The sequence below is a fragment of the Coregonus lavaretus genome (genome assembly GCF_964263955.1).
Source record: "Coregonus lavaretus genome assembly, chromosome: 3".
NCBI classification, from domain to species: domain Eukaryota; kingdom Metazoa; phylum Chordata; class Actinopteri; order Salmoniformes; family Salmonidae; genus Coregonus; species Coregonus lavaretus.
This window is the reverse complement of record NC_139990.1, coordinates 72,494,637-72,508,648: the sequence shown is the minus strand read 5'-3', so window position 1 is coordinate 72,508,648 and position 14,012 is coordinate 72,494,637. Positions and strand designations below refer to the sequence as shown.

General features: G+C 43.5%; 1 protein-coding gene across 1 annotated transcript in view; it reads right to left on the bottom strand.

The window, feature by feature from the left end:
• Nucleotides 1-9,070: 9,070 nt before the first annotated feature.
• LOC311109084 (clathrin coat assembly protein AP180-like) overlaps nucleotides 9,071-14,012 on the bottom strand; it is a gene marked incomplete at both ends in the record, with an annotated part of 49,630 nt that continues 44,688 nt past the window's right edge. Inside the window, one exon of the mRNA XM_084151889.1 lies at nucleotides 9,071-9,136. Within this exon, the coding sequence (XP_084008015.1) occupies nucleotides 9,071-9,136 (66 nt within the window). The remainder of the gene's footprint in view (nucleotides 9,137-14,012) is intronic.

The following is a 14,012-nucleotide window of genomic DNA, read 5'->3' as shown; positions in this document are numbered from 1 at the left end:
CTGGTACATGTAAATGTACTTGGCAAATAAAGGTGATTCTGTTTCTTCTGAATACACAAAAATACAAAGTTCCAGTCACTGGCTGAAGAGATACATTGATTGACAGGTTGACAGGGAAGTGAATTACCAAGCCTGTACTACTGCATGCTGTAGTCATGCAGGCAGAGTTGGAGATACAGGAAGTAGACCCATAGGTGATCATGAAGTGAGGTCAGCTAAGAGTGGGCAGATAGTGTAACTCACCAGTCACACCAGACAAGAGGTCTTCATCAGCATTGGCCTCGGGAGGCAAAGGAGAGGGCCCGCGAGAGATAGTAGGGAGATCTTCCAGGGAAACGCCACAGGAAGGATGTCGAGGAAGTAGGAAGAGTGAAGTAGAAGAACACAGAGGAGCATTAGCATAACAGAGAGAGTGGAAGCAGTGGTAGGAGTTACTGTTATTAAGCCATTGGGTCCAGGGTTGGGGTCAATTCGAAGTCAGTCAATACAGGAAGTAAAATTTAATTCAGATTTAATAATTGAAAATAAATTAAATTACTTCTGAATAAACTGAAAATAAGAAGCTATTTGTTTCAAACAATTTGACACATTTTGAATGTTAAATTCAAATCACTTCCTGAATTGACTGACTTCAATTCAAATTGACCCAATCCTGGATTGGGTGCACGCACAAGTCGCATACCACTATGGGGACAAACCAAGACGTGTGGTAAAACAGATGGTTGAAGAGGAAGGACAGAAGAGATGAAGAAGAGGTTCCACAAAAAGAAAGCAATCAACATCCTGTACCTGCCCCAAATAGGTCTACGCTAGGAGTAACAGCAGCATCAGCTTTTCCTGCGGTAGGGCTTTTCTCAGGCATTGAATCAAACATAGAATCTATAAACAAGGACACACAGTTACATTCAGTTTACAATCTATACAGCATGAGGGAAAGGGAGAAAAGCAAAAAAAAAAGCATCTAAAGATGTATCGTAACGCTTCATAATAACTTTCATGAATAAGCATTGCATTACTTTATAATTGCTTATTCATGAAAGTTGTTAGAAAGTGTTACCGATTCATCTTTTATTTTTAAACTAATTATTGCAAATGAAGGAACAGATTAACTAAAATCAGGTGAAAGATAAAATGAAGATTTGCTATCTACAACCTTGGTCAGAAGTTGGAGGTGAAGAAAGCAAAGGTTGTCATGCAGGCACACTGCAGCTAGAGTGACCATAAAAACTAGGTCGAGTTCAGTAAGGCACACCGTATCAAACACCTTTGCAACAGAAAATGAAAATGTGTGTTCTTATTGAACACGTTCAGGTAATAGCTCTGAGTTTCACTCCTTTTCAAATACTTTTCTCCCTACTAAACACAACCCTGCTCACTTCCCTCTAAATTTGACTGACTATAATGGTTCATGCTAAAGGCTGGGTTGAAATCACAACATGTTGAGCCACCCCTATGAATGTAAACAGTTGACAGGCCAATATCTGGTGCTGACAGATTACTTAATCAATGCCTCTGGAGGCCAATACAACTAATTGCCTCACAAAGATTTACTGACAACTGAAAAGGTTTGTTTGGTAACGGCCTGCAGGTACAATGCTTCATAACCTGTTATAAGCATGTCTGAGGCTTTATAATGTCTAATAATAAGCCCTATAATATGTTTTGTCTCTTATTTCAACTGACTCAAACTGGCTGTTATTTAGTCACGATCATTATGAAATGATTATAAGACATGTGGCGCAGCGGTCTAAGGCACTGCATCTTAGTGTTTGAGGTGTCACTACAGACCCCCTGGTTCGATTCCAGGCTGTATCACAACCGGCCATGATTGGGAGTCCCATAGGGCGGCGCACAATTGGCCCAGCGTCGTCCGGGTTTGGCCGGTGTAGGCCGTCATTGTAAATAAGAATTTGTTCTTAACTGATTTGCCTAGTTAGATAAAGGTAAAAAAAATATATATATATATATGTATAAGGGGCTCATTGTCATGAATGCTCATGACATCTCACAATACACGATAACGGCATCATGATGCATTATATTTGCCGGTTTTAAGTAAAGTGTTACTGTTAGTTTCAATAGTTGTAGTATACCATTAGAAGGCATACACTTTTGAGATTTGTGTATTTACTTGTCTGCACAGGAATGATGCAGAGAATAACCATCATTTGATAGATCCATATACTGTACCCATCATCATATCCATTTAATTTCTCATTTACAGGGGTGGTCAAAATGTGTGATTCACTCAATGCCTATGACTTAAATCAAAATAATCATATGAATAATAACAGAAACAAACATAGCCATAATTACGAAAACAAATCTAAAATGTAGGGAAGTTACTGTATCATCACCACCATCATCATCGTCATAATGCAGAGCAATGCAGTGTGCAAAGTAGAATGTGAACTTTACCACCAAAGAGGTCTAGAGTGGGGATGGCAGGGGCGGGGGCAGCTGCAGACTCAGTGGTGGTGGTAGTGGAGGGAGCCGGGGCGGCAGCAGGGGGCTCGATGAGGTCGACAATGATGGGTACTGCGCTAGAGGTGGGGCTGGCTGTTTCTGGGGCAGCCAGCGTGTTATCGAACTTCATAGCAAAGAAGTCCATCTCTGGAGCCATGTTCGCACTCCCCTCCGATGGAGCGAAGGGGTCTTCAGGAGGAGGGAGGAAGGGGGGGGGGGGGGGGGGGGGGGGGGGTATGGGGTTTAAGGGATATGACCAGAGAGGGGAGGAGGGGAAGAGAGTAAAGGGAGTTGAGAGTTTGTTAAAACAACAAACATTGTAAAAGGCATATTATTGTGAGTCTAGAGGAGCTTCCATATTGAGAGTTAGGGGGAAGTAAAGAAAATAAACAAATTAAAGGCAAGGTCACCATTAACCTTATACTACAGCCGCAGGTTAGAATACTCACTGTCTCACACTCAGACTCATTAAAGGGAATGGGCTACAGCTGGCTTTGGCTCAAAGTTAAAGGCTCTGTCTATGGTTACATTAGAACTAGTAGATACACATGGAAGCAGAATCATACCAAAACAAATACAAATAATAACATTTTGGCATGAATCTGCTTCCACACTGATAAGCTCTGTCTACATAGAATTCAAATACTATGATAAAGGCGCAGAATAAAGTTCATGTAGAACATTTTTCATAATTCAACGTCAAACTCTCCTACTATTCTATGCCATAAGACCAAAGCTCCATAAACATACAGTAAAGGAGCCATGTGAATTACACACACTGTGGTTTTGGACTTCTACAGTCACAGCAGTCGATTAATACTTACACATTCAGGCCAAAGAGAGAAACAAAACAGGGTAAATAAAGATGGTCAGTTAGTATGATTAGTAAGTGGCATCATTTATATGAAATATAAACAATTCTAGGATTTTGGCGAAATTTATACAACTGTGTTTTACTCGAGTATTCATCACCAGGTGAATATTACGAGGTGAGAGAAGCAGGGGGACTGTTCTGAAGCAGGGCTGAGTGGCGGAGGGTTAGAGAGGGGGGCCGAGGCTTTGGCCACCAATAGTGGGGTTAGGGTCGGGATGGTTGGCCCCAATGCAACGTATCAGATGATTTACTACTGTCCCATATAGTAGCAGAAGAAGCTTGGCGCTACCCAAGCTTCAGGAACTCACACACACACACACTCTTGCACAAACACACACACGTGTGTTGGAAGAGTGCACACACGTACAAGCATATGCTCACTTACAAACACGCGTGCGCACACACACACACACTGAGCAGTGTTTTATCACCCACCAGATCCGGCACATGCATCAGCAGCAGGCGCCCTGCTGGGCGGGCCGTCACCTGGGGAGGGTGCAAACGCGTCTGGGGTACCGGACATGAGAGGAGGGGACGGTGGACACAAACCACAACACAACACCCAGAGAAAAACAGGGGGAGGCAGGAGAAAGAGAGATGAGGAGGTAAATAAAGAACAGGAGTATAGAGAGAATGAGAAAAACAGAAAGATGAGAGATCAACTTTAGGAGAAAACAGAGAACACAAGATGTATTGCTGAAATTGCTGATCTTATTAGTATCATATGGATTGGGCCTGCATAAAGCTGCATTTAGTGTGCACAATGTTTGTACACGCTGGGAAAGTGAAGAGATAATATGATGCTGTCATAAGCTTGTACTGTGTGACAGGAAATGCCAAGCTCAGCGATGGGAAAAGCAACGTCTCTCTTTGACAGAGGCTGTTTTCCATGGAAAAGAGGGCCACACTTTGCTATAACATTTTGATATGGGATTTAATTCTGTATATCTACTATTAGAAATGTGAGCGACAAGAGGAGATACGTAGAGTATATGGGTTACAGTTTCTACTGTTCTCCATACAGTGCAGAGCAGAAATTTCATCACCTGCTTGCTGTCTTGGATAAATAATTGATTGATTGATGTAGTACCCAAATAATGAATAATCAGTCAAGCTAATCATTGTTTAGCGAGATGGAACATTTGGAAATGATTGTCCTTATTAGATGTCAGTAACTATGCCAGTTGAATTTTGCACAAATACAGAATATCATGAACAGGATATTTTTGTTAAGGTGGATGCAGAGTAAATACTGAAACTGGTAAATGTGAGAACGTGAGAATCAGGTGGTGTAACTACATGTAAGCATATCAGAGGTTGTTCCTAACAAGCAGACAGCTGCTGTGTAGTCTAGCCATGATGATCTCTCCCAGGAGGCTGACCCCACTGACCTCCGAACAGATCCATGTCTGAGGCGGAGGCGGGCACGGGCAGCACCACCACGGGGGCCGCAGAGGGCGCGGCGGGGCCATCCGTATGGGCCGCCGTGGGCGTGGCAGCCGGGGTGGCGGCAGCATCAGCAGCGGCAGGCTCAGAGGCACTAGTAGGATCAGCGGGGGTATCTAAGCCTACACCCCCCCATCCATCCCCACCCAAGGCCATCCCCAATCACAACAGGATAGAGGAACAGGGGGAATATAACAGGGAGAGAGAAGTAGAGCGATTGTCTTGAGAAACAGAATATAAGCGTAAGATATGTCAAAGAGACCAGTGGTAACAGAAAAGTGTTGGAGAGGAGTATGTTACACATTGAGAGGCATTGTTAGAGATCACAGAGCAAGAATGCTGATCCTCTCAGATCCTAGGTCTACAGCTGGAGTCATGCACTGAAAGCACAGTGAGCCACAGGTACAATGGTTGCGTTCCAGGCCGACTACATTGCAGTACATCATTTTATCAACCTATGGTTGTGTGAAACGTCATTGACTGCGCAGTAGGTATCAGATTGCTATATCACATGATGTGGTTAGCTGATATGTTAAAAACCTATCCAGGCGTTGTAAGATCTAGCAGGCGTCTGCAATGCAGTCAGCCTGGAACGTGGCCAAAGCCTCCGGATAGGTGTTCAATTCTAACTTCAGGTGTAAATCCTAGCAGTTGCCATGCTCTGCTGTGGATGGGAGCAGTGTAAAGAATGTACTCACCGCCACCAAGTAGATCTGTACAAGACAATGAAAGAGATAGAGAGAGAGAGAGCAAAGAGAAGACGTGATTACATACAGATAATATAAACACAGAAACGCCTATCAGGGTCGATAACTCACTACCATAACACGTGACTACTGTACTTCTGATGTTTGATCTGCCACCTTGAAAATGACAAAACACTCCAAGGGAAAATGATGACACATGAGAATACAGTTTAATATGAGTAAGAGGCCCTTAATGCGATTTCAATCTGCAGAGGGGCCAGGTTTGAATATCGGCCAATATCAGCCCTTCCCTTGAGTAAGGATGGAGAGGAGGATGTAGGTAGAAAGCATGACAAACAGCAGGATCGTATTCATTAGGCACCAAACGGAAGAAAACTAAATGAAACAGGGAGGGACGTCCTGGGCCTGTCCAATGAGAAACACTCATTTTAATTTCCCATTACAACATGTTTAAAAATAATAATCTGTTGTGAGCCATAATGAATGCGACCCAGGTATTAAAGGTTTTAAAAGCCTCACCTCCCCATGAAGAGACAGAGGCTGCTGGTCCACCTGCTGATGGGGAGGCTGACAATGGGTCCAAGTCTAGCAGAGCACTGCAGATAGGGGGGGGGAGACAGAGAGAGATAAACACAGAGAGAGAGAGAGAGAGAGAGAGAGAGAGAGAGAGAGAGAGAGAGAGAGAGAGAGAGAGAGAGAGAGAGAGAGAAAAGAGACAAGAGACAGAATGAAGAAGAGGGAGTGGAGAACGAGAAATAAGAATAGAGGGAAAAACAGAATGAGAAAAGGATTAAATTGAGATTGGAGATTGAAGACTGTAGATTGCAGTGGTGGAAAAAGTACCCAATTGTCATACTTGAGTCAAAGTAAAGATACCTTAATAGAAAATGACTCAAGTAAAAGTGAAAGTCACTCAGTAAAATACTACTTGAGTAAAAGTCTAAAAGTATTTGGTTTTAAATATACTTAAGTATCAAAAGTAAAAGTATAAATCACTTCAAAGTTCTTATATTAAGCAAACTAGGCAGCACCATTTTCTTGTTTTTTTTTTAAATTTACTGATAGCCAGGGGCACACTCCAACACTCAGACATAATTTACAAACAAAGCATGTGTGTTTAGTGAGTCCGCCAGATCAGAGGCAGTAGGGACGAGCAGGGATGTTCTCTTGATAAATGTGTGAATTGAACCATTTTCCTGGCCTGCTAAGCATTCAAAATGTAACAAGTACTTTTGGGTGTCAGGGAAAATGTATGAAGTAAAAAGTACATTATTTTCTTTAGGAATGTAGTGAAGTAAAAGTAAAAGTTGTCAAAAATATAAATAGTAAAGTAAAGTACAGATACCCCAAAAAACTACTTAAGTAGTACTTTAAAGTATTTCTACTTGAGTACTTTACATCACTGGTAGATTGTACAACATAGCTAATGGTTAAAGCTAGTGTTGCACAGCAAAAACACAGCAAAACACTGGCACATGAAATGGCCAACCTAAGAGCCCACAGCAGATGGGCACCTACTTGTTGGAGCTCTTGAAGGTGGGTGCCGCTGTGGGTCTGGCAGGTGGTCCAGGGCGGGCAGGAGCGACTGGAGCAGCAGCAGCTGTAGGGGCCGCTGGAGCTTTCGTAGGCGTGGCGGCTGCGGCCGGGGAGCCATTGGCTTCAGACTCCTGTCAGATGGAGGGTTAGCCCCGTTAGTCCATTACCATGGCGACGCGGCACAGTTACAGAAGCAGACATGGCTATGCTGTTTTACGCATTAATGAATACACTTCAAATGATCTTCAAATTATTGTCAGTCGTCAAAAAGATTTGTTGAGGTGCAGAGACAGAGTATAATAAGGGGTATCTGACTCACCTTGGTCGGTGACCTGCAAAATGAAACAATAAGAATGAGTTAAAACCATCATAACATCACCAGATGATATGCACGGTGAAGCACAATGGCTGTTACTGAGCTGTGTCAAAGTGACAGCTAAAGAAGCACTGTTGTTTTGGTTGCAAAGAGCAGGCATTTAGAGGCAATTCCATTGTGAAAACATACACTCTTAGAAAGAAAGGCGCTATCTAGAACCAATAAGGGTTCTTCAGCTGTCCCCATAGGATAACCCTTTTTGGTTCCAGGTAGAACCCTTTTGGGTTCCATGTAGAACCCTTATCACAAAGTGTTCTACCTGGAACCAAAAAGGGTGCTCCTATGGGGACAGCCGAAGAACCCTTATGGAACCCTTTTTTCTAAGAGTACTACATCGGTAGAGTTTAGATTTGCAACACTGAATAAAACAATATTGAATCACCTCCTTGCACAAAGCTTTTCATTCATATTTTCCAGACATAACAAATCCATGTTTTGCAATGACATGCATCAAAAGCTTTGAGGAGGTGGGTTGATCACAATAATATGACAACGAAGTCAATATGAACATTGAAGAGCTAAGACACCAGATTCACGTCATATTAAAAAACGATGCAAAGTGAACCTTAGGTAAGTCCCGAGTCAGCTGTCAAAGTTCATATTAATATTGAGGGAGAGACAAAACTCAGGAGAGATACTGAACAATCACAAATATGCCAAGTTCACATAAATTCTATAGAATCCCATTTGAACTTCACAACACTGCGAAACATTACTTTAAACTGTAAGTTCAAATGTCAATTCCATAGAATCCTCATGTGAATATCACGAAACAATTGGGGATTCTTTTTTTTACAGTTTCATTCATTTCAATACAAGACAACAGCAAATAATGACCCGGCCCTCTCCGTCAACTCATTCTGTAGTAGATCCAGCAGAATACTTACACATCCTCTTTGTGAACATCCTCTCTGTAACACACATTGACAATCACTGGCATTTGCTAAGACTTAATCTGATACATTTCTTTCCATATTTCTAGAAGCAAGGTCATCTTATGAAATATCATCCGATCTGATGATGACCACAAATACTATCTTGTATCATTGCCCTACTAAGGTCCTGTCGAGAACACACGACTGACAGTCTGGTGATGACAGATTCAGTCCATAAAAATCACACAATCTAGAGGGCATACACTGGAGGTCCACATGATGTTAACTGAGAGAGGCTGAGCTTAATTAAAGCCTATGGGACATCAGGGTCAAGCACAGGTCTAATTTGGGTTCACTGGATGGTCACAGACTATTTTCACACCTTGATGGAGGCTCTTTAGCCGAAGTGTTGGTCAAATAAATCCACAGCAAAAGAGGCAGAATGTTTACATTTCAGTCATTTAACAGACGCGCTCATCCAGAGCGACTTATAATGGCACATTGACAGATTTCTTACCTAGTCGGCACAGGGATTCGAACCAGCAACCTTTCAGTTACTGGCCCCATGCTCTTAACCGCTAGGCTACCTGCCACCCCCAGTACGACTTTCTTTTTCACCTTTAGGGTGTGTATTCTTTAATTATTTACTTCACATACTTTTTAAAACCCAAAGCATGTTGCTGAATTGCTGAATTCTCAAATATTAAGTAAATAGGAAGTAAAGTAGTCCCACTCCCAAGTAGCCCTGGTTACGGATGGGGTACGGATTGGTGGAGAGTGTGGTTGGTACTTACGGCTTCTTCCCCTCCAGAGTGTTCAGGTGAGTCTCCAGAGACTGCAGGAGACTCTCAGGGGCCTGGAGAACGAGAAGAGATGGGCAACATATTACTACAGGGGCCACAGGGCTATAGTATACCGTACAGTACATGGATCAGAAACATAGGTTATGAACAGGGGTCTCCAACTTTGAGCCTGGAGAGCTACTGGCCATGCAGGCTTGACAGGTGATGACACTTGACTTGATTAAAGGGTCTGAAGGGAAACACATAGAGGGATGAGAAGAAGAGCCACAGGAGGTCTGACACAGAGAATGGTCACATTGGGGCTAACAGGGAACACAGAGAATGGTCACATTGGGGCTAACAGGGAACACAGAGAATGATCACATTGGGGCTAACAGGGAACACAGAGAATGGTCACATTGGGGCTAACAGGGAACACAGATAATGATCACATTGGGGCTAACAGGGAACACAGAGAATGGTCAAATTGGGGCTAACAGGGAACACAGAGAATGGTCAAATTGGGGCTAACAGGGAACACAGAGAATGGTCACATTGGGGCTAATAGGGAACACAGAGAATGGTCAAATTGGGGCTAACAGGGAACACAGAGAATGGTCAAATTGGGGCTAACAGGGAACACAGAGAATGGTCAAATTGGGGCTAACAGGGAACACAGAGAATGGTCACATTGGGGCTAACAGGGAACACAGAGAATGGTCAAATTGGGGCTAACAGGGAACACAGAGAATGGTCACATTGGGGCTAACAGGGAACACAGAGAATGGTCAAATTGGGGCTAACAGGGAACACAGAGAATGGTCACATTGGGGCTAACAGGGAACACAGAGAATGGTCAAATTGGGGCTAACAGGGAACACAGAGAATGGTCAAATTGGGGCTAACAGGGAACACAGAGAATAGTCACATTGGGGCTAACAGGGAACACAGAGAATGATCACATTGGGGCTAACAGGGAACACAGAGAATGGTCACATTGGGGCTAACAGGGAACACAGAGAATGGTCAAATTGGGGCTAACAGGGAACACAGAGAATGGTCAAATTGGGGCTAACAGGGAACACAGAGAATGGTCAAATTGGGGCTAACAGGGAACACAGAGAATGGTCACATTGGGGCTAACAGGGAACACAGAGAATGGTCACATTGGGGCTAACAGGGAACACAGAGAATGGTCACACTGGGGCTAACAGGGAACACAGAGAATGATCACATTGGGGCTAACAGGGAACACAGAGAATGGTCAAATTGGGGCTAACAGGGAACACAGAGAATGGTCAAATTGGGGCTAACAGGGAACACAGAGAATGGTCACATTGGGGCTAACAGGGAACACAGAGAATGGTCAAATTGGGGCTAACAGGGAACACAGAGAATGGTCAAATTGGGGCTAACAGGGAACACATAGAATGGTCAAATTGGGGCTAACAGGGAACACAGAGAATGGTCACATTGGGGCTAACAGGGAACACAGAGAATGGTCAAATTGGGGCTAACAGGGAACACAGAGAATGGTCACATTGGGGCTAACAGGGAACACAGAGAATGATCACATTGGGGCTAACAGGGAACACAGAGAATGGTCAAATTGGGGCTAACAGGGAACACAGAGAATGGTCAAATTGGGGCTAACAGGGAACACAGAGAATGGTCACATTGGGGCTAACAGGGAACACAGAGAATGGTCACATTGGGGCTAACAGGGAACAAAGAGAATGATCAGATTGGGGCTAACAGGCAACACAGAGAATGATCACATTGGGGCTAACAGGGAACACAGAGAATGGTCACATTGGGGCTAACAGGGAACACAGAGAATGGTCACATTGGGGCTAACAGGAAACACAGAGAATGGTCGAATTGGGGCTAATAGGGAACACAGAGAATGGTCAAATTGGGGCTAATAGGGAACACAGAGAATGGTCAAATTGGGGCTAATAGGGAACACAGAGAATGGTCAAATTGGGGCTAATAGGGAACACTGAGAATGGTCAAATTGGGGCTAATAGGGAACAAAGAGAATGGTCACATTGGGGCTAATAGGGAACACAGAGAATGGTCAAATTGGGGCTAATAGGGAACACAGAGAATGGTCAAATTGGGGCTAATAGGGAACAAAGAGAATGGTCACATTGGGGCTAATAGGGAACACAGAGAATGGTCAAATTGGGGCTAACAGGGAACACAGAGAATGGTCACATTGGGGCTAACAGGGAACACAGAGAATGGTCACATTGGGGCTAACAGGGAACACAGAGAATGGTCACATTGGGGCTAACAGGGAACACAGAGAATGGTCACATTGGGGCTAACAGGGAACACAGAGAATGGTCACATTGGGGCTAACAGGGAACACAGAGAATGGTCACATTGGGGCTAACAGGGAACACAGAGAATGGTCACATTGGGGCTAACAGGGAACACAGAGAATGGTCACATTGGGGCTAACAGGGAACACAGAGAATGGTCACATTGGGGCTAACAGGGAACACAGAGAATGGTCACATTGGGGCTAACAGGGAACACAGAGAATGGTCACATTGGGGCTAACAGGGGACATACAAATAATTATCACATTGGGGCTAACAGGGTACACTGGGGCTAACAGGGGACAGAGAATTATCACATTGGGGCTATCAGGGTACACTGGGACTAACAGGGGACAGAGAATTATCACATTGGGGCTAACAGGGTACACTGGGGCTAACAGGGGACAGAGAATTATCACATTGGGGCTAACAGGGTACACTGGGGCTAACAGGGGACAGAGAATTATCACATTGGGGCTATCAGGGTACACTGGGACTAACAGGGGACAGAGAATTATCACATTGGGGCTAACAGGGGACATACAAAAAATGATCACATTGGGGCTAACAGCGTACACTGGGACTAACAGGGGACAGAGAATTATCACATTGGGGCTAACAGGAGACAGAGAATGACCACATTGGAGCTAACAGGGGACACAAAGAATGATCACATTGGAGCTATGGAAGTAATGGGGGACAATAGGAGAACAATGCTAATTGAGTGCCTCTCAATTTCTTTCACACAGCAGTTCAGTCCATTCATTACTTAACTCTAGCAAACTACTCATGCTTATGTTAAAGAACAATGCTTCCATCAATACAGTTCTACTGCATGCTCAAACTAACAGACAGACTGTAAACACATCATAGCAAAACATGCTGCACAGCTACAGATGGAAGTACACCTAATAGGCTAAGCAGTTAGCATCTAGCAACCCACATGTGCCTGTCAAAGCTAAATGGGCCAGCTAAATAAGTCTCACACACTTCCCTCTTAAATCACTATTATTTTCCTGCCCCATTTACCTTGGTCTACTTCCTCTGATAACCCAATAAATGTCTTGGCATTCTAGGTAATCGTGCCTGAAATGTAAGAGGCCTCGGAGCCAGACAGTACAATGATAAATCTCTGCCTTTGCAATATGAAAGAGGACGGCCCATTTCAGAACTAAGAACCAGTAGTACTGTATCTACTCTGAGCTTTCTTCTACAGCTGGGTCATTTTTATTAGGCCACACCGTAGCAAAACATTTTGCAACGGACAACGAAAAACCAGCGTTTCTTATTGGACACGTTCAGATAATACCTCCCAATTTAACTTCGTTTTGGACAGTTTTCTTCCACTTCGTGCCTATTGAAAACCACCCAGGTGTGTGATTGACTGTCACAGAGCTGCCAGGAGGAGGAGTGACAGTACCATCACTTCCAAAGGCCAATTGGGCCATGTACAGACACACAGGGGTCCTTCTATTAAACAGGGGTCTCTACCTGATACAATCCAAAATCACAGACCTTCTTTCGGACAGCAAGCTGTTCAGGGAACATTTAGGTACATTTAGGGAGGGTCTGCTCTACACTGTTGGCAGTGATATCGCTGTAATGACTTTCTAAGCATCTTCAATGAGCATTCAAAGGAAAAGAATGACTATATGAATTGGAAGTTTCTCTTAGAATCTCCTCGATTCTGTTCAGCCTACAGTACGCTTATGAGGTGTACATATGTAAAGAATGCATTACGAAGATGGCCGTAATGTAAATCGTTACTCAGCATTTGCCTCTGCCAAAGGATACACTCCAAAGAGGGGTTAAGAGATCTGATGATTAGATCCTAATACCATCCATTTAGATGCCATTTAGATGCTATTACACAGCCACAAACATAGTAGAGGGGGGCAAATATGTTATTTCCCTGCTTCATGCCGTTCCAATGCTTTTGTATTCCCTACAGCACTGTGGTATCATCAAGATCCACCTGGAATTCACATATCGGTCTATCTGTCATAGATAAGAGGTTGCTGTTTCCACACAACAGAGAATAATACAATACACATGCTTACGTCTGTCAGGTAAATCCAGTAATAAGAGAAATATATAACATCTGGTGAAACAACATGATATGTTTTAATTTCGATTAACTAATTAAATGGCTTTCGTATTCGATTTCTAATAGTTACAGCTAAATCACTAGGTCGTTTAGCTACTCACGGGATGGAGAATTCAGTAGAATTTATTGTGGAGCGTCACTTGTCTCAGCTGCCTAAGCACTGGCACTGGGAGCCTAATAACTCACACCTCTAGGCCAGGACAGTATCCCTAAAAGGATACTGCCTAAGAAAGAGCCTTAAAGGATACTGCCTACGAAGGAGACAAGTCTGGACATAGTGTATACAGGCTTTCTCTTTGCCTCTCCACCACATGCATACAAACATCAATGAAGACACATAGATTGTTCTACGAGGCAGTCATTTCACTTGACAGTTTATAAACAACTAGTACTGTAATAGTAATAGTGCTAGTAATATGACAGGAATCTCTCTAAACAATAAGGAACACCCAGAATGTCCAAACTGTGACATAATGCTAACCAGTCAATCTGCTAGTTAGCCGATGGACTCCA